Genomic DNA, 25080 nt, shown 5'->3' on the forward strand with positions numbered 1-25080 from the left:
CCAGTGCTGGCATCTCTGACCTTTGGAGATTTTGTGACCGAAATGGTGCATTTTTAATGTGTGCTTGTGTCTCTGTGCTGAGGTCTGTCTCTGAGCCTGAGGAAGGACCTTTGTGACGTTTTGGAGTACCCAAGGTGTCAGTGTCCAGTGACAGACATGTTCCTCTCTCTGTGTGTGTCCAGGCTGATGTGAAACGGAGCCGTGGGTGTGTGTCCCCCTGCCCAGCCCTGCAGAAGTTGATGGTCAGGTCAGATCAAACCCTGGCTTTGCCCTTTGAGCACAGAGTCTCCTGCCAGATGTGAGCAAGGGCAGAGCCATCTCCTCTGTCCCTAATGCTTGCTGGGGGTTATTTATTGTCTGGGGGAGGGAGGAGGTGGTAGGAGTTGGTTTCCAGGCACTGTGGGAGATGAGGAGCGGAGCACATCTGCCTGCCAAAGCCCCCTGCATTAGTGAGGATGTATCCTTTCTCCATCTCTCTGTGTCCTAAATTGTAATAACACGATCATGCTATTTTTGATTCCCTTATTTGCGTGGAAAGCCTGTTGTTTTTTCTCTTCTCTTTCAGAATCCAATTTTCTCTTGACATTTCTGCCTAATGTAGCAAAACATGACCTTTGAGAAAGGACATTCCAGCGAGATTCACTCCCTCCTCTGCATTTCTGCCTCTCTCCCACATCTTGCTGTCTCTCATGCATCCCCTTTACGCTTCCTTCTTCTCCCTGGGCTGGGGGAGGGAGTTTACTGTCTCACTTTTCAGTAACAGTGAGTTGCTCCTTCCCCTCCCACTTTTCATCTGTCTTTGCAAAATTTCCAGGTGCTCAGTGCTCTGGGGTGGATAAAGGAGGGAGCCTTGTAATATTTTTCTTCCCCCCTGCTTAGCTTTACCTGCCATTTTTGCCACCTTTGTCAGAGGCTGGGAGCAGTTTGTCTACAGACGAGGGAATGGTGGGATCACAGTCATGTGAAATGAGGTACCTGTGGTTTGCTGTGGTTCCCACAGCGGGATAGTCTGATATGAAGCAGAGCCAGAATTTAAAAAGGCAGCACTGTGCCATCATTGTGTTTGGGCTTGTTCTTCTGCCAGGCTCGTGGAGAGCCTTTGGGACAAAGCTTTGCTGTGTGAGCAGCTTCCCCACTCCTAATTGCAGACTTCTGTGCAGGTGGGACAGGACCAGAATTGCTTTTCCCTTGCTGAAACTCGGAGTAAGGGAAGAAATGAATGTCATCCCAAATTCTTGTGCATCAGACCTGTGCCAGCAGGAGCCATTCAGGGCTTTGGTGTCTTGGTTTTAGCACTTATTTGCAAATCAAACAGGGTTTGGGGACTGAGCCCTGCACAGCTGGACTGCCTTGGGTCATACCTCCCATTTGGCCAGCCCAGAGCTGAGTGAACCTCAGGTGATTGATGCCTCTGGCTCTTCATTGCTCTTCCCTGTGGGTTTGAGGCAGAGGGGCTGCCCTGCCTGCCTGTGGCTCTCAGCAGGGATGGATTTGGTGAAGGAGGTGAGGCACCACCTCCTGTGTGCTCTGGAGGCCAGCAAAGAGATATGGGGCATTTGGGGTTCTCCCAGAACTTGTGATGATCCCACTCACCCATGGGCTGGTCACTAGGTTGGTGGCTCTCAGGCTGGCCAGAACAGAATAAATTTTATTACCATCTTTTTGTGCTGTTAGAAACTGGGGGCTGTTCTGTTTCTGCTCACCCTGCTCCAGACACATTTCTTCCTCTTGTTTTTATTAATTCAGTTCCTTTTACATTCTTTCATCCTCTCTGGCTTTCAGCTAAAGAGAAGATGTCTGCTGGGTTGCAAAGCTCTCCCAGGTAGATGAGATTTATGTTTTTGCAAGTTTGGGCAGATGGAGAGAGGGATGGGGAGCTGTTGGCTGCTGTAGCAGTGGTACCCCTGGGTGCAGGCAGCACACAGCCATTCCGGGACACCTGGAATGCACAGCTACTGCAGATCATATGATAACACCTTGGGTAATCATCATGCTGTCATTTGAACCTGGCTGTTACTATTTTTAACGTGAGGTTTGTACTTAATTTTTTGTTCAAGTTCTGAAATTAGACTTGCTCTTTTCGCTTATGGTTGGTTGAGCTCCAGATTCACGGGCAAGAATCAGACACTGGAATTTTCTTTTTCCTTAACATTGCAGCAGGATATAAATCACTTTTACCCTTAAAAGAAAAAAAAAAAACCAAAAAAACAAGAAGAGAAACTTTCATTTGGGGTTTGTCCTCATTAAAATCTCTCATTATGAAATCTGAACTTGGGTTCTAAACTGCTTGACAGCCTCCCCATTGAGGAGGACATTGAGCTCTGTGGAGGTGGTAGGGCCATGTGCAGGAAGAATTATTTACAGTGACTACTTTATTTTATTTTTTTTCCTCCTTAATTTTCAGAGACCTCTCCGGGAACCGGCTCACCACTCTGTCATGGCAACTCTTCCAGACGCTGCGACTCTTTGAACTGTAAGTCCCACCCTGGGGGGATCTCCTGGGAAAAGACAGGAGGCTGAGAGGAGGAACCATTTCCAAATAGTTATTTTGAAGCCAGACAATAATTGCCTAAAACTCCAGTGGGCAGCAGCATCCTTGGGAGGCTTTCCTGGGTATGGGAGCACCAGAGCAGAACTGCTTCTCTTTTAACTTCACAGCAGCTGGCTAATTAATGTCGGGATGATGAACAAGTCATGCTTGGAGTAGTAAATGGCTGACTAACTCTGGGAGCACATTAGAAATACTTACTAGGCCGGGTTTTGAGTGAATCTCTTCAAACGCTTGCTCTCATCTGTCGCAGGGTAGGGTTAACTGCTTTTCTTTAGTTGGTGCACATGCTTTACAAGACACTCCTGCTTTTTAGGCACATGATTCCCTTTCTCTCTACAATGGAGACACCTCCCAACTCTGATGTGGGAGATGATGAGATAGTTGTGTCTCCTGGGGTACTGGTGGCCTTCAGCCTGCTGAATTATTGATAGAGCATTTAGCATCGTGCTTGAAGAATAAGTGGACATGAAATCAATGGAGCGTTGCCCTGATGACCTGTTTTGTTGAATTTTAGGAATAGTTGTTTGGTGGGTATAAAAAAATATATATATGTAGGATTTGTCCCAGAGGATCCTGGGAAGCTCCATTCATCCTCACTGATGATCAATAGAGCTGTAAGCTCGAAGTGACTTATGAAAGAATAAAGACAGTCTTTCAAGTGGGAGTAAGTGTGTTATCACTGGTGTTACTGCAGTGTATTTTATTTCTGTCAAATTGTTAAATGAAAAATACTAATAGTGATATTAGAAAATGGAGAAACGCCCTTCTAATGGGGAAATTTGGCTTGCAGAGTTAAAATGCTGAATTCAGAATTTGTCTCCTTGCTGATTACAGCTCTAAATATTTTTCAAGCCTGGCTCGGGTTTCAAGTTTAATAGCATGAGTCATTTGTATTCTTAGACCTTTACTTATTGTCATTGCACTGTCTGGCAAAACTCAGATTGATGGTTGTTACCCAAGAGAGACCCAAGAATGGAGGAGCAAATGGGACTGCAGTCCTGAGCTGGAGGCACTTGCAGGGCCTGGGGTAATGGTGAGCCTGCAGATTAATGGGAATACTTCCAAAGGGGCTTGTTTTTATGTGCTTTTGCTTCATTTGGTCGTATTTTGTTCCTTCAGGCACGTCCCAGGTCTGCCAGCTCCAGCCGGGCTCAAAAGACCAATACCAAGCACAAAGGGAATTGAGAAGCTGCTTTTTGGGCAGCAAAGGGTATTTCACCTGATGAATCCATCTGTGCTGTCCTGATATGATGATCCTGGCAGGGAGCTGGTGTGCTTGGGGTGGCTTTGGATGGTGTCACCTGGGGCCAGCACTCTGCAGCTTGGCGAGCAGGAAGGAGCTGAATTACTTGCCTCCAGTTGGAACTGTGCTCAGAGCAGCTTTCTTGGAGATAACAAATCCCAATGAACCAAAGAAATCGTGAACAAAGAAATACAGGAGATCACAGGGCTGGTTAGTAGGAAGCCGTGGTGGGGTGGGAAAGCAGTTCTGATGTGGTGTGTGTTGTCCATGGTGTCCCACAGGGAGGCTTGGCATTATGTGGGGCAGGAGCCTCAGGTGAAACTCTCCTGCTCCAGGCTCTGAAAAGGGTATTGGCAACCTCTGGCACCAGCTCCAGTGAGAAATTTAGACCTACAAATGTGCCAGCCCACAGGGACTGCCTTGCTGCTGGCTGGGCTGGACTAAGAGCCTGGTCAAGTTAATTTTTCCTAAAGAATTTCTTTAGATGCTTCCTGACAAATGTTTCCCTCTGAGTAACTAGAGATCCTTCATCCACATATGCATGGCTAGGATGAAGATTACCAGAACAATTTGGTGATGCTGATCCTCAAACACAACAGGAGAGGGATATTTTATCTGATATCCCCATGGATGTCAGTTTTTAAGGGGCAGAGAGATGTGCCTGCAGCATCCTTCCTGGGGCCATGCTGAACCTTGGAATTGTCAGAAAGAAGGCAGCACAGAGGTGTAGCCTGAGCTATGGGCTCTGAATAATCATTCACATAAAGATGCTGGGAATTAAGGTAAACACGTGTTACCTACTCTGAGGTGGTTTTAGTTCTGACTGCTAGAAGGATGGGACCTGTTGGTGAGGAAGAGCACATCTCCACGTCGGGGAGAAATTACTAATGGATCCACAAAAGTGGGAAATACTGTACTTTTTTTTTAGAAATGCAGAGGATGGGTGAGTAAGAGACAGTTTTTTGGCACACTGAGCTCCAAGGAGGCTTCCAGAACCTAAGGAGCTGGAATACATGGCCCACATAAAGCGAGTGTGAAACACTGGTGAAAGCTAGAAAGGGAGTTGCAGATTGACATCAGCCAAGGACTTGAAATTAAGCCCAAAATTCTGTGGAAAGGGAGAAGGTGGTGAGTAGCAGAGGCCAATGCAGAGACACCAGCCTGGGGAAGACAGGCTGAGCAGCAGCATTTGTGCACAGCAGTGGAGAGGCCAGGAGACTCCAGGGACACAGAGAGGCTGGCCAGAATCTCTTCTCCACAACTGAGTGGAGGGTTGGTGGAACAAGTGGGTGCAGAGGCTCACCAGAGATGCCTTATACTGAATTCCTGTGCTATCAGGAAATCGTGGATCCAGAGGAAGAAAAGGCACTCAAGCCAAAACTGTGACTTAGAATGAGGCAGCTCGGAACAGCGGAACACGTGGTGAGGGGAGCAGCAGGAGGATTGTCTGCAGGAGAGGAGCCACAACTGAGAGTGACATGGAGATTGCCAGGGAACACGAGACCTGACAATGCCACTCACAGCGAACAATGAGGAGTAAAGATCAGAAGAGTGCTGGGCAGGTGGATGGCAACTTGGGGCTTGAAATTGCTGCTTGGCTGCATCCAAGGCGGCGCAGCCTGGTGAACGTGGTAATGCTTTAAAGAAGAATTTCTTGTTCAACAGAGCTGAGATTTTTCCCTGCTGACTCACTGAAGAAAGGATGGCAAAAATGAGGCGCACTTCCAGAGAGTATTATCTCCTGCTCTTTCTGGCCAGAAACAAGGCTTGGAATTCTTTCCAGTAACTCCAGCCCTAATTCCCATGGCATGGGCTGACCTTGACCAGCAGGGCTCAGGCTAATGAGTGCACAACTCTCCTAAGTCTGAAGCTGAGTGTGTGCAGGGAAGCATCTGACACATGCAACAGCTCATAAATGTTGGACTTAGAGCCTTTCTTATCCAGAAGTCACAGCTGGTTTCCTCTGTCATGTCCTTGGCTTCCTTTGTCATATCCTCAGAGAGCTTAGAGCTGACATTTCAAGAAATTCCTTCCCGGAAAGACCTAAGACTCTGGATCCAATTACGTCTTTGGTTGTATAAAACCTTGTAGTCCTGAACATCTTGCTGCTCTGCCCAACCCATCAGCATTTCTAATACCAGCAGTGCCTGCCAAGTTGCCCTGCAGTACATTTCTGCAGTGCTACAGCAAGAGGCTTTGGTGGGGATGGGGCACAGCAGCATTTCTGTTAATGTTATGAGACCAACTTTACATGGTCTGTGCCTCCAGCTTTGAAACTTATCACCACCAGCAGTCCCAGTAATAGAGCTGTGGCCAGACAGTGGGTACTGCCTGCTCTCTGCATTAGCTGAGCCAGCTGTCAGACAGCACACACCACTCCCTGTCCCAGTCCTTCCCTTTCTATCCCAGCCCCTTCTGGCAGGGGTTCAGAAATAACAGTTTTGGTTGGACCACCAAGAGAAGCTCTGGTTCTGGGAAATAATTAGGAATAAAAAAACTAGATTTTGTTCTCTCTCTCTGCTGTGCGCTCTTTGTTTCTCAAGCTTAGGGAAGTGGCCTCAGTCCCAAGATAGGAAGAGCATTTTAATTGTAAGAGTATGAAACCTTGGCAGGAATTTCATGTGAATTGAAACAGACAGAAGAAGTGTGGCAAGGATCTCTGCTGCCCTCTGAGAGGTTTTAGCTGCAGACAGCTTTGCTTTAGCTGATGAGAGGGGAGGCATGGGACAGGGCATGTATCTCATTTATCTGCCTAGTCTGGAAAAAAACTGCTTGTGTGTGTGAAGTCCCTGTCTGTTCCAGAAGACACTGGAGGGTTGATGGCATTTGTCTCCCACACTGGTCCACCCTGGTGAAGGCTGTACAGGCAGTTTTGGGAGATAGTGGGTACAGCTCTCTGCAGGGAGCAGAGCTGGGCTCAACCAGGCACCAGCAGCATCAGTTTTGTTGAAGAATTAATTTGATGCCTGCATGCTCTAGGGTTTCAGTTTTGATGGGTCATTATCTCATCAAATGACAGCTCATGGCATGATTGCCACAATTTTCCTCTTTCCCAAATATATTGTACCTGTTTAGGGAAGGGGCTGTGCCCTGAGTATACCCTACTATCACTCTGCTTATGGTGCTGGCGAGTGGCTCTGTCTGAGGTGCAGGTTCAGTCCCTTTTTGGATGAACTCCTTGAGTGCCAGAGCATCTCTGCTTGTGCAGAGAGCCCAGCTCCCTTGCAGCTGTGACATTTGCTATTTCTCACAGGCGTTTTCACTTTTAAGGAGGGCTGAAGAAGGTGTGGGGGTGTGCACAGCTCCTGAGTGCCTGCAGCCAAGCATGATTTGGCAACAATTGCAGCCTGCATGCAAAAAATGCCCTTTGGGTTTGTTTGCTCGTTCCAGGATTAAGTTGTGCTGGATGTGTCCCACAAAGGGCCTCTTGCCTTAATTCTCACTAGGATGCTGCTGCACCCATGGTCTGCAGCACATGGCATGTCCAACAGGGTGTTTTGTCCAAAGGGCACATCTTCTTGCAGGAACAGAAGGTGCATTTATGTCCACAAGCAGAGGTTTGTAGGTAGTGGAGCTGTGTTACAGAAAAGTGAGAGGAAAAGCTGGAAGCAGCTACAATGGTCCCTGCAAGGGAAGAGATCTGAGGAGAGAATTGAATATGAGTGAAGAATATTCAATAGAAATTGAATATGAGTGTGGAATTCCCTATACACATAGAGATGTGCATGGGGAATTCCACACTCATGTACTAAATGAAGGTTTTTGGGTGGATTTAGGACAATGTGAGAGTGGAATTCCCTATGCACCTCTCTGGGGAGCTGGCTGGCATGGCAAGGCAGGCACCAGGCAAGGAGGGAAGGGTATTTTCTGCATGTTAGGAATGCTTTAGCAATGCATGTTAGGGACAATGGGTGCGCACATGTGCCCCTTCTACCCACAGAGCTGTGCCAGCTGCCCCAGCTGCCTGTGGCACTCAGCACATCCAGCCTGTGATGGGAGTTAATTTGTGCAAAAGCCCCTCTGGGGGTCTCGATTAGAGCGAGTTACACTGCTGGTGTTGGGGCAGGTTGTGGGCAAGTTCTGCCCTGAAGCCTGTGGCTCCTGTATTATTCATGGCCCTTCATGAATTAACAATGGGCCAGGAAAGCTGCTGTCTATTACTTACAGAGCTGCCCTTAAGTGCTAGGACAGCAGCTCTCCCAGCAGCCTTGTTCTGTGAGGATATTTGCAGCAGAGCAGAATTTCTCCCCCATTGCATCTGAGCTCCCCCAGCTCCCTGCCAAGTCCCAGGGTGCACCCCCAGTTACCTGCCCTGCTCTTTACAACTGGCCATCCCATGTCCTGTTGGTATCAGTGATTCTGGGGGGCTCCTGAGAGGGAGATTCATGGCTGTGTAGATGGGGATGTAAAGCCTGTGCAAAGCCCTGGCAGTACCTGTCAGAGCACGCAGGGAATGTCTCATCACTCAAATCACTGCACTAATCTGCTCTGGTCTGTTAAATTTAGTGCTTTGGCCTTTGAGTTGCTTGTCTGAGCCTTGTACCTGTGTCACAGAGGTTTATGTGCCTTTGGTGGGAAAGAAATGAACTAATGAAAAGCCACAGAGTGAAGCTTAACTCAGTGTTTGGTCTGAAAAAAAAGGTCAGATGACATCTTGATGTATTTGGAAATGCAAAGTGGCATCATTAGGGTTCAGGTTAAGCAACCCTGGGTGCTTCCGGAACACCCCTTCAGTTCCTCCTTTTGCAGCACTGTACTGACAAAACAGCAGCTGCAGATGTTTGGAAGGTTGTTTCCAAATCCTGTTAGTGGGTGAAATTAATTTTGTAAAAGCAAGCATGAATTTTGCAGTAACACGTGGAACAGAGCAGGAAAAAAGCTTTCCCCCTGTATGTATCCCCCTGACAGGGGATCTAGATATCACGTGAAGCAATGGTTTGATCATTGGAGATGCCCTTCTGCTTTGGGGTGACTGAGCTCATGTTTGGCACGGCTGATCCCAACTTTCTTTGCTTTGCAGTTGTGTGGGGAGATATTTTGTTTGTTCAGGCTGTATCTCCTAGTTTTTCTCAAGTTATTGCAACCAGCTTTGGTAGCTCAGCCCTGGCTGAGCACTGGGCTATTCTCTCTGCTGGGACTTGGCCTTCTTGCATGTCCACAGACACCTGCAGAGCTTTAAAAATGTAAATGAAATGGTTAATAGGTTGGAAAATCAATTATAATAAACATTCCTGGTATATAAACTATGTGTAAGTGTGGTTTAAATGAAGTACATTAAAGGCAGTGCTTTTCTCCATTTCTCCTGGCCAGGTCAGCAGGGTCTCAGCACAGTGCTGATTGATTTGATTAAAATGCATGTTCCCCTGCACATTAGCTTGTGTTCTGGGTCACCAGGAGCCTGTGTTTGTACAAGGAACTTGGGAGAAGAGCTGCCAGCTTCTCTGAGTGCTTGTGGGGGCCTGGATTGTGCTTTGCCCAGCAGAGTCTAGGACCACCACTGAAGTGGGATTTGAAGGTGTAAATTGGTATTTTAGGGCAGTAGAGAGCTGTCTGCTCCTTTGCTGAGGGGTGAATCTTCTGGGTGTCTGGGTGACAGTGGGACCAGGCCACAGTAGTGCAGATCTTGTGGTGAGGGACAGTGAATGTGTCTTTGTGCTGCCCTGAGAGGTGTAAAACCTTGTGTGCACTCATGAAGGAGACTGTGAATGCAGGGATGTGTGACTGTGGCAAAGACAGGAGTAATAAGTGCCAGAAGACCCCAGGTGGATAACGCAGAGAAGATTCTACTTCAGCTTTACACATGCATGGTAGCTGCCCTCCTTGGGGATCCCAGAGCCAGGTGACAGCTCTGCTCATCCTTCCCCATCCCACCATCCTCTCTCACCTCTCTCTGCTCACAGGAGACTAGAGAGGAACCTCTTCAACTGCAGCTGTGACATCCGCTGGATCCAGCTCTGGCAGGAGAAGAGCGAGGCAAACCTACAGTACCAGGATCTCTACTGCATGACCATGGATGCAGCCATCATCACCCTGAAGGAGATGAACATCACCCAGTGTGGTAAGGATGCCTGGGATGGACATGAGGGAGGCCTGGAGGGATCCCTGAACAATCCAGCACTGCAGCTTCAGCAACCTGAGGCAGCAGGATCTCGATTACATGGTTGAGAGCAAGAGGATTGAAGCTGGTTGGGATAGTTTGTACATTAAAAATAGAATATCTGGGTAAATGTAAGGATGCTATTTATGTGCTTATGAAAGATATTGGGTGATTTGGGGCATTTTCTTCACTGCAATGCTGCTGCCTGACAAAGTGTCTGTAGTGAGGCTTGTGATGTCTTGAAAAGAGCTGTTTCATGTAGATCTTCCTGTGCCTAATGAATCCTAGAAGCAGCATATTGTTAAAAGACACTGACACAGAATCTTCTGTAATTACTCTTAGGAAATACATGTCTCTATTCATTTTCTTTTGTTTTATTTTTCAATTGAAATCCCATATCTGTAGGGAAGAGCCAGAAGTGACTTTATATCTCTTTCTATTTCCTGCTGATGTTTAAAAGAGTCCAGCGGCCCCAGGAGCAACACGAGGCATGTTCAATAGTTATCCCTTTTCCCTTCACCTTGTTCACACATCAGCTGCCTGTTTGGTGTCAGGTTTTGCTCTGCTATTGCTATTACTGGAAAGCATCCCTTGCAGAGTAAGGAAAAAGAGATGTACCTTCCACAGAGCAATTAAACAGTCTGTACACAAGCAGCTGTCAAACTCACAGGCTGAAAAAAGGAGGAAAACCAGATTTTTTTTTTTTTTTTTTTTTATATAATCATCCTCTGTACTAGGGATTTGGGCTTGTTGCTTGTAGCAGTAGTAGACAAACAGCATGCATGTTTGGATTTGCATGACTTGGTTTTTTTGTTGTTTTGTTGGTTAGTTGGTTTTTTTGGTTGGTTTTTTTTTTTTTTCCAAGTTCACCCTGTCCCTTTAAGCTTTGGAAATTGGCCAAAGTGTGCCTTTGTGTGGATGAACTAAAAAGATTTGCGAGCGCTGTAATTTCCGCCCCACATGGGATGAATAAGCTGCAAGGATTAAACAACAACAAAAAATCCTGAGGGATCAGGGAGAGGAGGAGAGATGGCTCCATCAATGGTGGCATTAGACTATAGGGGACAGCAGGGTGCTGATTTGGGAGAAAAAATGTGCTGGTGTGCAGGGCAAGCATCTCCCCTGACCATGCATACTCCTGAAAGAGCAGGGAGCCACAGTGGTCTGCTTTCCTCCAGAGGAATCTTTCTGTTCAAGCATTAAGTCTCCAGGGATGTTGATATATCCTTGTCCTTTGGTGCTGAGGGCTGGCATGGCTTGGTGTGGCCATGTTTGGTATCAGCTCAGCCTGGAGAAAACATACATGTCCTTCTCATCTCCCTCTCCCTTATTCCTGCCACCTATGCAGCTTTGCCAGGTTTTGACTGCTGCTTTCTTTCTTCTGGCATCATCCTAATCAGTACAATGCTCTTTCCTTCCTGGTGTCACTCTCTGATGGCCATGAAAGGGTGTGTGTGCCCCCATCCATGACTTTGCCTTGGCATGATGGATGCTGCTGCCCTATGATGGGATGGGACCCCTGGTCAGTTTCTCCTGCCCTGCTTGCTCAATTTGCCTCTAAAAATCTCCCCTGTTCAGGAAAACTCTTTGGCCTTCTTGCAACCAGCACTGTCTTGTTTCCCTTCACAAGGATATTTGGTGCCCGTGGCAGCAAGCAAGGAACTGGTGTAAATCAGAGCCACCATAAATCAGTGAATTCCTCTGCTACCACCGAGGGAGAACAAGGGCACCTTCTATTAGAAGAGCTGCAGTTAATATGAGGACACAGCCTTGGTCATCTTTTCCTGATTGTTATAAATTACAGGGACACTTCCTTCACCTGGAATGCTGAGTGCTCTGTGCCTTGTCCCTGTGGGTGGGGATGCCTTGGATCCTCTCCCAGCATACACAGTTTTCTCATCCCCAGTGACTGCCCTCGTGAGCAGCTTCTCTGGGAGTAGAGAGATGGGTATGGGAGTTGTGTGAATGAGTGGCCAGAACTGGACAGCAACTTTTGGATTCAAAGCTGATGAGAGGGTCTGCTCAGCTGGCACATGTCCAATGTCCAACACCCCTCCTTTTCTTGGTAGGGCATAGACATTCTGTTGCCTCATACTACTCATCTCAGGGTGCTGGAGGTTGATTTGGAAAACAGCTTGGTGGGATCTGGGTCCGCGCACTTCCTGTTCCTGGCTGTAGAAAATTCTGCCCCAGACCTGAGCAGTTTCTTTGTCTCCTCTAGACCTTCCTGAGATCAGTGTGAGCCACGTGAACCTGACGGTGCGGGAAGGGGAGAACGCGGTCATCACCTGCAACGGCTCAGGATCGCCGCTGCCGGACGTGGACTGGACAGTGGCTGAACTCCACTCCATCAACACCCACCAGGTAGGGACTGCAACACCCCAGTGCTGCCTGTGCCTCTGCCAAAGCAGCCCCCAGGGTTTCCCAGGTCAGTGCATGCATGGCAGATGGTATGAGAAAAGAGAAATTGTTGTATGCAAAGGAAAGCTGAAGCCATGCTCTATCCACATGAGAAGCAGGGAATTCCCAGAAGGGAGCAAAACCTTCCTTCTCTATGGTCAGAAAGTGAAGATGAGAGAGCTTCAGAGCTCAGTGCTCCCTGATTGAATGAACTCGTGTCTTCTGATGGAACTCCAGTGAAATGACCTATTTGCAATAGCTAAGTAAGATTTTCTAGAGGCTGGCCATGTTTATCAGTGCTATAATGCCATGGCTGTCCCCTTCCCAGTATTTACAAGATTTGCTGTGTTTGATCAGGTGAGGAAATACCTTCCTTCTGTCTTTGGATTTTGGAGACGACCTCACATGGAAACTGTGATGCTCCTTTTCTGGGGTTGGTAGAGGGGAGGAAAGGACCCCCCAGACACTGATTTCTGTCTGTATTTCTCTCTGGGATTTTTAGACCAACCTCAACTGGACCAATGTTCATGCCATCAATTTGACCTTGGTGAATGTCACCAGCGAGGACAATGGATTCCTGCTCACCTGCATTGCTGAGAACGTGGTGGGGATGAGCAATGCCAGTGTGCTGCTCACTGTCTACTGTAAGTACCAGTGGAGAGCCCTTGTCCATGCAGAGTCCAGAGGGGCTGCCCTGGGAGCTGCTTGAATGCATGGCCACTTGCTACCTGTGTCATACTGGTTTTGGGCATGAAGATTAGGAGGAGCTGAGCTGGAGGTGGATCCTCACACAGATCTCCCTCTCAAATGTCAGTAATTTTTGCTTTCCTGATGCCTCCATTAATCCAGAAATGAGCACAAGAACAGGGAAGGAATAGCAGTGCCACAGTGGTGGTGGTGGGAATTTCCTGCCTGTGTATTGGAATATTCAACAGACTAAAGGAAAGCCATAGAGGGACTAAAAATCTCTTAACAAAAGCAAAGTTTCTTGTCTTGGTGCTATGTGAAGGTTCAATGGCACTCTCGCTAAAGACAGTTTAAACCTTGCCTCTAATTTCAGGAATATAAGGGTTTTTTCTCAGGTCAGATCCTACAAAGTTAAACTTCAAATGTCATATAAATGTGCACGTGTCAAATTTGAACTGTTCACTTTTATCTGCAAGTAGCTCAACTTTCTTTGTGCTTTCTAATATAACAAACCCCTGACCTTAAAAGGAAGTTTACACAGCTTTGTGGTCTCAAGCAGCTGAGATTTGCTCTATTTTGCTGTGTCTGTAATATTTGCCCTTACTCTGTAGTTTGAAAATCAGTCCCTCACCTCAACCTTGCCGTGTAGAGCAGAGACCCTTGTGGGATTCTGGCTACTCTTGGTAAACCCATTCATCCTGTGTGATGCTTTACTACTTTCATCTTCCTTCCAATAAGTGCTATTGATGGACTGAAGGATGGAGGTAATTAAAGCTCAGCCCAGCTCAGAGCTGACTGGTCAGCAGATGGATGTTTTTTGCACGGTGTTTTAGCATCTGTTCCTCCACCCTTTCAACAGCACTATGCCCATGCTTATTTTCACCCATGAAATCCTCTAAGCTGCTGACAGTTTCTGCTACCCTTGCTCTTGTTGCACAGAGCCATCAGTCAGGCTGTAATTTTACACTGGAAAGATCTGGGTTTGTGCATGTAGGTGGCTGCCTGTTTTGAATCCCCTTGCCAGGAAATATGAACAAGCCACATGCGGATCTGGGCTGGCGAACGAGAGAGGGTGGCTGGGACACGACTCTGTGGTTCAGGGTAGATGGGTGCTGCTGGGAGAATTTTGCTGAGCTCCAACCAGCTCTGCACCTTTTTGTCACCTTCACTGACTTAAAAATTCACTGTCATTTTCACAAAGATGGGTCAAATTTGGTATGTTGGTTTTCTTCCTCGTGGATGCCGAATGGATTGTCATTGCAGCTGGATGGCAGCAGGAAAAGGAGAGTTTTAGGGAAGACATACATCATTGTGTCATGTCTCTTTGCACAAAACTTGTTCTTCTAGTTCAGACCTTGCCAGCCTTGGGGTTTGGGACCTTAGGAGTAGGCGTTGTAAATGGGGTTTCAGAAGCTATAGCAGAGCAACATTTGAATTCTCGGCGCATCCCAAGGGGAAGACAATGCATATGCAATAAATTGCAGGTGGAGTTTTTGCTTTTCTTATCCCTCTCCCACTCTACTCCCTTTAATTAAAACACCCCTGGAGGCTGTTCGGCGAGTGAGAACTCCTTTGGGATATTCAGGCAGTCAAAGCCCCCAAGGACAGACAGTCTCTGAGGGATGTTTGCTTCCACAGCTATGCAATCCAGAATTGCTTGGTGTGACTGGAGACCTCCCACGGGCACCTTGCACATCTGTAATGTAATGTAGCAGTGCTACGTCACCGTATCCTCCTTAATGGGGACAGGCAGTCTCCCCGGAATCCCTTGGGGGAAGGAGAGCAGCAGTAGATGTTGGCAGGACAGTTTGAGCTTAATTGTTCCTGGGCTGAAATTTCCATCCCTGTCTTTTATTTATACCCCTGTTTGGAAGGCCAAGAGGCCTGGCCATGGCTCAGATCCTCCTTTGAGAAAGGATGGAGAGGTTCTCGTGACAGCACTGCCTCTTTCCAGAAATCCATGGGAAGAGTAGAAGGCTCAAGCGATTTTGGAGGTTTTCAGTGGTGTGCACAGAGTGGTGGCGTTGGGTGGAGGTTGCTGTGAGCCTGCCATGTTTCTCTCTGCTAGATCCCCCTCGCATCCTTACTCTGGAGGAGCCGGTGCTGCACATGGACCACTGCATTGCGTTTGCAGTGCACGGGAACCCAGCTCCCACCCTGCACTGGCTGCACAACGGCCAGGTGCTCCGCGAGACCGAGATCATCCGCATGGAGTTCTACCAGCAAGGGGAGGTGTCTGAGGGCTGCCTGCTCTTCAACAAACCCACCCACTACAACAATGGCAACTACACCATCGTGGCCACCAACCAGCTGGGCTCGGCCAACCAAACCATCAAAGGACACTTCCTTGAAAAGCCTTTTCCAGGTAGGATATTCAGTTTGTCTCATCAGGGCTCCTTGCAATCCGAAGGTCTTACTATGGCCCTTGCACCTCAACAAGGCCTTGGCAACCCCAGCTGGCTTTGTCTGCATGTTAGGTTGGAAGAGGTGACCCCTGGCAGACTCTTTTTCTGACCAATATGATTTTCCTCCACAGTGGCGTCATATGAACTCTTCAGTGCTGGGAGAGGTGCTAACTGCTTTAAATAATTTTATTTTGTAGCATATTCTGCAGTGTATTTATATACTTATTCAAAAGACCTTTAGGAATTTCCCTGGGAATAGGACATAAGTTTGCCCAATTATTTTGAATTTCCTTTTGTGTGCCCTAAAGAGATTGTTGAATTTTTTCTAGAGAAACTGTTCTGCTGTGAGGTAGTCATAAGCTATAGAAAGGAAAAGCCTTTGAAGTGATGCAGCCTGTCCCTTTGTTTCTTTTACTTCCAGCTTACATCTGTGAAATGATTAAAGCGGGATGCAGCGGTGTCAGGATTGTTTTCTTTCCAAATGCAATATGTGCAATTCCAGGATGACAGGGCTACAAAAGATGCGACAGCTCAATTAGTCACTTTGCATCAGTTTGCTGGGATTTCTTAACTGATTGCTCGGAATTCCCTGTTGCACTCCCTGGTGATTCACAGCTAAAGTGCAAAAAAAAAATCCATTTGAGGATATGAAGATTCATCTCTGGGAAGCACTGTAGAGACTTCTGTGTTGGTCTGTCTGCTCTGTAGGAGCATCCCTGACAGTGAAATAACACACTGGCCATCATGGAGTTAAGATCTCTGTGCTGCCTTCAGGAATGATGCCATGAGAAAGTGGCAGCTCTAAATTGGCCCCTGCAGCCCAAGAAAATCCAGCAAAATAGGGCGTTTGCTAAATATAGCAAAATACCAACGGTACTCTCATTTATTATTTATATCACACCATATATGTACACAGAGTTTTCCCGCAGGTCAAATATCATAAATGCAAACCCAAATCTCTGCCTTGAAGATCTGACAATTGAACAAATGAGCTGATATGGATGGGAGTGGAAAATTTGTATTCTGACTTCAAGGATGCTGCCCTGTTTGACTATCTGACCTATTTATGTTTCCTTCTGTCAGGGCAGAAGAGCTTATCAAATATAGGTGGGTGAGGAGAGGCGCACAGGTTTGCAGTGTCAGCTCTGTCAGGTCCCACCTTTGTGACTCAATTTCCCCATCTGTGAAACGAGGGCAGCTCCTAAGTAGGTGCTGGACCTGCAGGAAAGGGAGGCAGATATGCTGTTCTGGAGAGCTGAATTTGGAAAGGAATCTGAGCCATGCTGTGGTGTGGAAAAGCACATTGATGTTTGAAGAGCATCTTGTGTTAGGGGCTCTGGGAGAATGGGGCTCTGTGAATACATGTAAAATATTGCCCTTGTGAATGCAGCTCCACTCATGGCTCCTGTTGGTGTGGGATGCTTACTGACCATGAACCATCTCTCAGCAGCTGCTGACCCATTTCCTTTATTTCTTCTGATCCAAAGTCCCAAGCCATTCCTCACCCTGGCAGACCCTGTCAGCCCAATGCAGGATGTAATTTACTTTCCTTGAAGCTTGTTGCTTTGTCCACTACCACAGCTGGCACATACATTCACTGCAGCTGACGTTTATAATTTCCCATTTGAAGGTAGATTCCTTCAGAAAATGCCACACACTGAAGGTTCCCCAGCGTGGCTCATTCAAACCCCTTGATGCTTACAGCAATTCACACGTGCAAGGGCTTTGCTGTCACTACCCAGGGTGAGATTATTATTCTCAATTAATTAATGAAAGCACAGTGCCTGGAAGACTTTGTCAGCATAGAAAAGGAACAATGACCATGTATTTTAGCACTCCCTGGTCAAAAATCTCTCATTGGTAAAAGGCCACACTCTGCTTTCCAGGCAGAGAGGAGCAAGGTGCTGTTAGAAGCTGGGATCTGGGACATGCCATATCTGCCTTCTCTCTGATGCTGCAGGGCAGTGGCTCCCAGGACAAATTTATGTAATTTCCTGTAAAAATCTCATTGCATGTTGTCATTGGTATCTCTGCCACAGGCTACCAACTCCATATTTAATCCCCAGAAGTTAATGTACCTGTGATGAGTGTTCAGTTCTTTGAGAACTTCTCACAGAACTCAAGTTGGCTGAAATTCCTTGGCTATTTTTTATGCTTGGAAAAATAGGGTTTAATGGAAAAAGAGCCTTTTTGTGCATTTCTCTTGAAATTGCTTAGTCCAGCAGAGAAAAATGGAAAGGGGAAAATGTAGAGGCAGCAAGAATTTTATGACTAGACTCTGCCTCAATAGAGAAGAAAAAGTCTCCAAATAAAATATTGTTTTCTTTTTTTTTTTCCTCTTGCTAGAAAAAGCCAAGGAAAGTTTCTCTTTTGCTTGACTGAAAACAAAAATATTGGTTCAGGTTTTTTCCCCTGGTTTGGAAAGCCATGTTTGTCACCTGGGGTTTGGTTTACACTCCCAAACCTCACCCGTGCTCCAGTGTGAGCATTCCAGCATCCTCCTCTGCCAGCAAAGCTGTGCAAACTCCAGTTAATATCCAGTTAATATCAGGCTCAGTTTCTTACATGGGCAAGTGGATTGGAAGCTGACATGATTCTCACTCTGTGTAAACGGAGTGTCACCGAGGGCTTTAGGCCTCACTGTCTGGGGCCTCAGCCACCTCTGGAGCTGGAGGAGCTTTGCTGAACAGGCTGGAGCAGCCAGCAGGCTGACAGCAGGGCCTGCTCTTCTTGTCTCGGGCAAGAGGCAGCTTTTGGACAGCCACAGCCTTGCTGTCCAGTTCAGGAGCTATCAGCTGTTCTGAGTGGCTCATCAATAGCAGGTCACAGGAGGTTCCTCTAACTCCCAGCCCCAAGCTGGGCTCTCCTCCATTGGAGTTGTTCCTCATCCTTGAAGGATTTTATCCATGGGTGCACACTGCCATGCAAGGCAAAGCCTGTTCTCTCCCCTCCACCTCCATCCTGCAGAGCCCTGTGTGTCTGTTGAGCTTTGCTGAAAGCAGGGTGTTTACATATCATTCAAAAGTGCTACTTTTTCTCCATTTTGGCCTCACAGTAGTATCCCTCCCTGCTCTTTCAGCCCAAGGTTCTCCAGCCTGATATACAGCATGTCCGGCTGGCAAATCTGCTGCAATTTCCAGGAGCGGCTGCCCAAGAGGAAAAAATGAAAAGTTTTTTTCCTGGGTTCTTTGGGGTGGTGGAGTATATCTGAAGTGGGTGGGGAAGGAGACCCCTCTTCCTTTGCTGTGCTGCTAACTGTGTTGCTTCTCTCTTTGTCCTTCCCACAGAGAGTACGGACAGCTTTGTCTCAAGTAAGTGTCTCCTTGCCTTTTGAATTCTGTGGCTGGTTTGCTTCTGTGTTTTCCCCTTCCCCTCTGTGATTTACATAGCAAAAGGAGAAAGCCAGAGGCATGTTGGTGGAGGCTGCACACAGCCCTGGCTTCCCTGTGCATGAACAAGATTGTTGGGGAGCTTGTGACCAGCTCAATTATCTCATGAGACCAGGAGGTGTTCATCTGCCTCTAGTGGTTCCCAAAGTAGATCCTATAAAGGAAATGATGGTTGGTTCTGGTATAGCAAAAAGGATCTTAGTTTCATGCAGGCTGGGCTGTCCACAACAACAACATCTCTGTGATGTGGGCTGGGATGAGAAGCAGGACTCACATCTGTCATGTTTCTTCAGCAGATTCTTCTCTCCCCTCCCAAAACACTACACACCACAAAAAGCATTCAACTTACTCTTTGTTCAGATCAAGTTCTGCTGGGGTCAGTTGTGTTTTAACCCCACTTAGCTGAGTAGATTTCTGAAAGCTAGGAGGAGAGCTCAAGGGTGGTGGGAACCTGTTCCAGAACACCAGGCACCCAAATGTTTCTCATTTGTGAGGCTGGAACAGCATCAGCATAGTGCTGGTCTGCTGATTGAGAAAGGGAACTCTCTGATGGTTGATTTGTGCCTTCTGGAACAGAAAGTTTCAGCCTCTTTTAGGGGTGAACCGAATCTTCTTAGGTCAGGCACTGCTGTTGGAATGTGCTGGGAGTCCCACGGGAGCCACACTGAGTTTTCTGTCTCTGGTGTTTTGGTTTCAGTCGGTGATTATGAAGTGAGTCCCACCCCACCCATCACTGTGACCCACAAACCAGAGGAGGACACTTTTGGGGTGAGTCCTGGTCTCTTCTCTACAGAACTGCTCAGTATTTGTATTTCTCTGCTGTTTTGAGATGTTTGCAAGGGAAATCTCTTCCTTTATGACTCAAACAACAATCAGAAGGATTTTGTGGCTTGTGTTGGGCCAGTAAAATACTGACACAAACCATCTGATCCTCTTGGGTCTGCAGTGTGGAACCAGGGAACCCTTTGAAAATAAGGCATCCTGTGAAGTCTCTGCTGCCAAGGTCAGGAATTCTCACTCTTAAGAAGTAGCACCCGGAGAACAAACAAGCAGGAAAATTGTGTGTTTTGGACTGTTATTGATCTGTTAAGATTACCCTGGTGAGGGACCTGGGTTTGGTTTGGTTCAATTCTGTCAATGTCTGTTTGCCCTCTCTCCTGCTGTGTAGGACATGCCTAAAATGAAAAAGGAAAGTAATTTTAGTGTTTATCAGAGCTCAGCATTGTCTTTCTTCTGCAGAATCCTAGTAGAAAAAAGAAAAAAAAAATATTCATAAGTAATAGAAGAAAAAATTAGCACGTTACACAATTGCTCTAATTCTGTGAAAATTTTAAGATACTGAAATCCATGAGGTGTCAATTGAATAAGCAAAACTCAGTCCACCCTGGTTTCAGTTCTCATCTAAGAGAAAACCTCCTTTAACTGAAGTGGAAGCTTTGAACAGTGAGGCTGGAGTAATAATGTGCACTGATTATTAAATATAAAGCACAGAAAACAAACTGGGGATGAAAATAGAGTGTAAAATAAAAATTTAAAAATATTATAACAAATGTACCGAGAGCGGGGAAAAGGATTGCAAAATGAAATTACTTCTTCTTAGTTAAATGATGTATTTTCTATTATAGCAGAATACAGTTTTGTAAAAGGAAGCAGTCTAAATGGATCACAAGACCTAGTACAGAACAATTGGACACATGCCAGAGAAATTGTTGTTTACATCAATGCAATAAAAAGTATTTTGAGCAAAGACTGGAAGGAATAAATATTCATAAATATTAAAATGAGCCTGGGATTGCAAACCCTTTAGGGCAAAGAGGTTTTCTTTCCCTGCTTGTACACTGCCACAGTGGAACCACAGCTCCAGTGAAGGACTTGGACATTGCTCTACTATATTCACTAGTAAAATTACAATCAATAGGGAATTGTTAGAGGCCTTTGGAAAACTCAGATGTTTTACAAGGAAAAACTCCTTAGTTCTACTTAATTTCTTCTGTTTTCTCTTTGTGTTGTGTTATTTTCTCTCACTCTGTCCTAAGGGATTTTTGGATGGAGGCAGAATTGTGCTCCTGGCTTAGCTTTGAATAGCTTCAGTGTTGTGATGTCATGGCAAAGAGCTGATGTCTGAAATGGAGGCTTGGGATGTGATGCAGGGAAGGGAGAGCCCAGGCATTTGAGCAGAGCCCTTTTTTTCCCCTGAAGATATATGGAGTGAGAGGCTGGGAAAACCTGGTACCAGAACAGCATCACTGATGGCAAGATCCCAGACCTCCCAGCCCTGCAAAAAGCCTGCAATGTCTCCAAGCTGTGTCAGGGCCTGCTGCTTTAGATTGTGTTTTCCTCCATAACTGATATCCACAGGGCTGCAGCTGTGGATATCGCAGCTATATACGTGCACAGATAGTGTGAGCCTGTCACTCTTGCACTGAGGATGACACAGGACCAGGCAGGAGGCAGTGTTGTAGAAAGAGCAAAGAAAGCTTTATTCAAGAGAACCGCACGGTTTTTATAGAGTGATACAATAGATTTCATTTGATTGGCTAGCTAACAAAAACACCTTCCTCATACACCATCCTTGAGAATAACAGAAAGACAAAGCAGAAAAACACCACCTGCAGATTGTTTATACTTAACAAGTTATCACATCCTTACAACTCCCTAAAAATTCTCGCAAAGCTGCTGTGAGAAATGCTTGCTCTTTCTCTGTCCCATGGCATCCACATGAGCCTACAGAAAGGCTAAATGGTCAAGGAGGTGCTGTGTTTCTAATTTAAACCCCTGAATTCCTCTGTGTTGACTCTAAGGCTTTTTCCTTCCAGGTTTCCATAGCGGTTGGGCTGGCAGCTTTTGCTTGTGTCCTCTTGGTCGTGCTCTTTATTATGATCAACAAGTATGGCCGGCGCTCCAAGTTTGGGATGAAAGGTAGGTGCAGCCGCCTTCCCCGAGCAGGAGGCACCTTCCAGGATTGCCCGGCTCTTATAGCACACGTGGAAAGGTGTTGTGGCTTTATTCCTACAATGCAAAGCCCTCTAAAGGGAGTGCAGTCCTCTTCTGCTTGTTGAGAGAGTAATGGAGACAAGTGGGCTGGTGGTTCTCACCTGTGTGAGCCTCTGTGGGCACAAGTGTGGATGTGTGTTCCTTTGAGTATATAACTTCATGTACGGGTTGTCCAGGAGAGCTTTGAGTCTGCTCCCTCCAGCCCTGCATTGTGTTCAGGACAGCAGGGTCTTGGGTGAAATCTGTTTTATGGACTTGGTGGTGCACAGGGTGTGCAGGGGGACGGAAGGATGTGAAATTGGTTTGAGATCACTTGGGAAGGCATGTGCAGCCACCCTGTGCCTATCTCTGAGTGAGGACCAAGATGATGCTGTCACTTCATGTCCATACTGGGCAGGCAGTGGTGTGGAAAGTCATTTTCTGATGACTCTCTGATGAAAGGTTTTCTCCTCTGTGTCGTGAATAATGACTTTAGAAATTTATTTCAAGTGTCACTGATAGTGACTGTGAAGTGAGAAGGCGTTTGATGTTTGCAGGCAGAACTGGTCTCTGTCCTAGGGACACTGGCTCTGTGGTGAGACAGAGCCAATGCCAGGAGCAGATAATTGTGTGCCATCTGCTTTTTGTGACTCTGCTGGTATCTCCAGCTGGGCAGTGTTGGTGGTGCCTGGTGAAGGCTGAAGGAAGAACCTTCACCTGACAAAGTAGTTCCCAGCCTAACTGGTGGCTCATGCATGCACTGTTTGAAGCCAGGCTTTGACAAACATGAGCTTCTCCTAAGGCTCCAGAATCACTGCCTATTTCCTGCCTTGCTGTGGTCTCTGCTTCAGGGCAGGTTGATAGGTTTGGGAATGTTCCCTGCACTTGCCTAGGGCTTTGTTTTCTTCACGTAGACATTTCCTGAGTGGGCCCAGATGGGATTCTGGCTGGAATTTCTCCTATGCATCCTATGGAGATAGAGGACAGGACATTTAATTAAACAGTGAATCTTCTACACCAACTTAGGAATATTTAGTCCATATGTCCAATGATAAGAACCATCTGGTGGAGTGTACTGACTGGTGGGTGGAGTAGAGGAATGGAAGACATGGTTCCTGGGATCAATTCCCAGCTCTTCTACTGACTCACTTAGTGGCCATAGGCAATTAGCTGTCTTAACCTCTGCCTCTGCTCTAATTTCCCCATCTGTAAAACTGGGATGATGTTATGTGCTTTCTGGAGGGATTTGTCAGAACACTTTGGAAGTGCTTGGGCATGTGCCACTGATGGAGCTTTGAGATATAAATATGAAAAGGAAAAGTAACATCTGACTGCAGTGGAAGAATCAAAGGGGAGTGAAGTGAGCCTAATGTGAGTAACAAGTCTTGGTGAACAGATGTGTGTATGTGTTTAGAGGTGTTTGGATAAGTATGTCAGTGGATATTCTGCATTCCCAGAAACAAGAGGGGGGTGCCATAATGAGCCTTTGTGTGTGAAGTTTAATGGAGGCAAAATTGCTTAGCTAGAAAAGTCTGCTTTCCTCCTCATGCTGTGTTTCTTCCAATTCTGATATGAAACCAAAACCCTGCAAATTTTCTACAAGTTTTATTTGCTTTGCTTGGGGAAATGGAGTTAACAGAAGATAAATACATCTTCAAAACCAGGGAGATTGAGTCACAATTGTCATAGGCACCACCATAGCCTGCTCACACTGCCTAAATTCTGCTCAGTTAATTCATGGGCAGGAGACGTCCTTTGTGGCACCCAGTGTGTTATCATTTACTAAGGAAAAAAAAATCCAAACCCTGAATCTTTTTGGGCAAGTGCATCCCTGATTCGGGAGCTGTTTGTTGCCAGCTGATATATTGCCACTTGTTGTTGAAATCCCAGCTTGGCAGGCCTGCAGGAGCAGGTTTTTCCTGTTGATTTTGTCAGATGCAGAACATTGTGTGCTCGTGTTGGACATGTTACCTAAAGCACCTCATGAGTCTTTCTGAGTACATCTTTTTCCTTCTGTTTCTCCAAGTGCTGAGCAGATGGTTTATTTCCTCGAGAGAGGTGAGCGCGGACTGACAAAGCTGGATGTCACGTTGAGCTTGGAAGGCTCCCTGGGCCAGCCTGATGGATTGCCCACCAACCTCAGTACCAAGTGTCCAACACCCCAGCTGCCTTTGTGGAAAGAAAGATGTTGTGGCTTGAGGGATGTGTGCTGGGAGAGGACTCTGAGGGGATGGTTTGCCCACTTTTGTCTTCTTCTGGCTGGTGGCACACCCTTGGAGCACTGCAGCAGAGCCTGTTGCTGATCCAGGGTGGGAAGCCTGCAGAGCTGAGCGTGCCTCGCTGGGCTGGAGCTCTGGCACCAACAAAAGCTCCTTTGAGAGCGGCTCTGACGCGCTGTGCTCCTCAGCTGGGCTCGCCCAGCCTGGCTCTGGGCCATCCCTGCTCCCTCCAGAGAGGGCATTCATTACCATGGCGAGGTCAGAGCCCCTTTCTGGCTGCTCTGGCTGGGAGGGAACAGGGGTGGTCTGAGGCAGCTGGGGGGAGCCGGGAGCTCACTGGAGCTGGGGTGGTGGAGGCGGCAGGGAAGTGGCAAACAAAGCTCCTTTTTTGTGTGTGGAAAGTGAGCAACAGAGAGGCAGTGGAGTGAAAACCACTGGGAGATGTGAATGTTAAAACTGAGGCTCGTTGAAGTTGCAGAAATGCAGCCGCTTGCTGAAGGCTGTTGTATACAGAGGAGGGGCTGGGATGCTTTTTAAAGCCCTGTATTAATGTGGGAAAAAGAAAAGAGTCTTACCAACCATACATTGAAATTTGTAATTCCTTTGGTTTAGTCTGTGTCCCGAGGAGGTGGTTTATTTGGGATGGGGTAGACCACATGGGAACCACAAGCTTAATATTCTACTCTCAGTCGCTACTTGCTCCAACTCTGGGGCCAGTGTCCCATGTTCCCTGAGTGCCCACCCAAAGGGGAGAGCTTTACACCTCACCTCCTGGGGTCAGGCTTGTCAATACAACCCTTGTAAACAGCGTCTTCCAATCCAAGTTTAATCTCAGCAGATGACAGGAAATGAAATTTTGTAGTATAATAAAAAAGCCACATGCAAGTCCCAGGACTAAGAAAAATTAAATTTTGTGAAAGAGTAATAATGGCACAGAAAAGATCTGAGGCATACAAAATGTTTGGATGGCACAGTGATGGAGACTGTAAGTGCTTAGGTTGATGGACTAAAATATATTCCCCTTTTAGTTGTTTTCTGTTACATTTGCAACTGCCTGGGGATGAAGGACGTGTATCTGTGATGTATCCCTGGTGCTGCACAACTTCAATAAAAACC

General features: G+C 46.8%; 1 protein-coding gene across 4 annotated transcripts in view; it reads left to right on the forward strand.

Moving 5' to 3' along the window:
• NTRK3 (neurotrophic receptor tyrosine kinase 3) overlaps positions 1 to 25080 on the forward strand; it is a 222011-nt gene that overhangs the window by 50965 nt on the left and 145966 nt on the right. For all 4 annotated transcript variants that reach the window (XM_064721858.1, XM_064721860.1, XM_064721859.1 and 1 more), the window contains 8 exons: positions 2405 to 2473; positions 9695 to 9852; positions 12113 to 12255; positions 12794 to 12935; positions 15047 to 15343; positions 18671 to 18694; positions 19470 to 19540; positions 21589 to 21691. In XM_064721858.1, the coding sequence (XP_064577928.1) occupies positions 2405 to 2473; positions 9695 to 9852; positions 12113 to 12255; positions 12794 to 12935; positions 15047 to 15343; positions 18671 to 18694; positions 19470 to 19540; positions 21589 to 21691 (1007 nt within the window). The remainder of the gene's footprint in view (positions 1 to 2404; positions 2474 to 9694; positions 9853 to 12112; positions 12256 to 12793; positions 12936 to 15046; positions 15344 to 18670; positions 18695 to 19469; positions 19541 to 21588; positions 21692 to 25080) is intronic.

The sequence above is a fragment of the Zonotrichia leucophrys genome, chromosome 10 (assembly GCF_028769735.1).
Source record: "Zonotrichia leucophrys gambelii isolate GWCS_2022_RI chromosome 10, RI_Zleu_2.0, whole genome shotgun sequence".
In the NCBI taxonomy this organism is placed as follows: Eukaryota; Metazoa; Chordata; class Aves; order Passeriformes; family Passerellidae; genus Zonotrichia; species Zonotrichia leucophrys.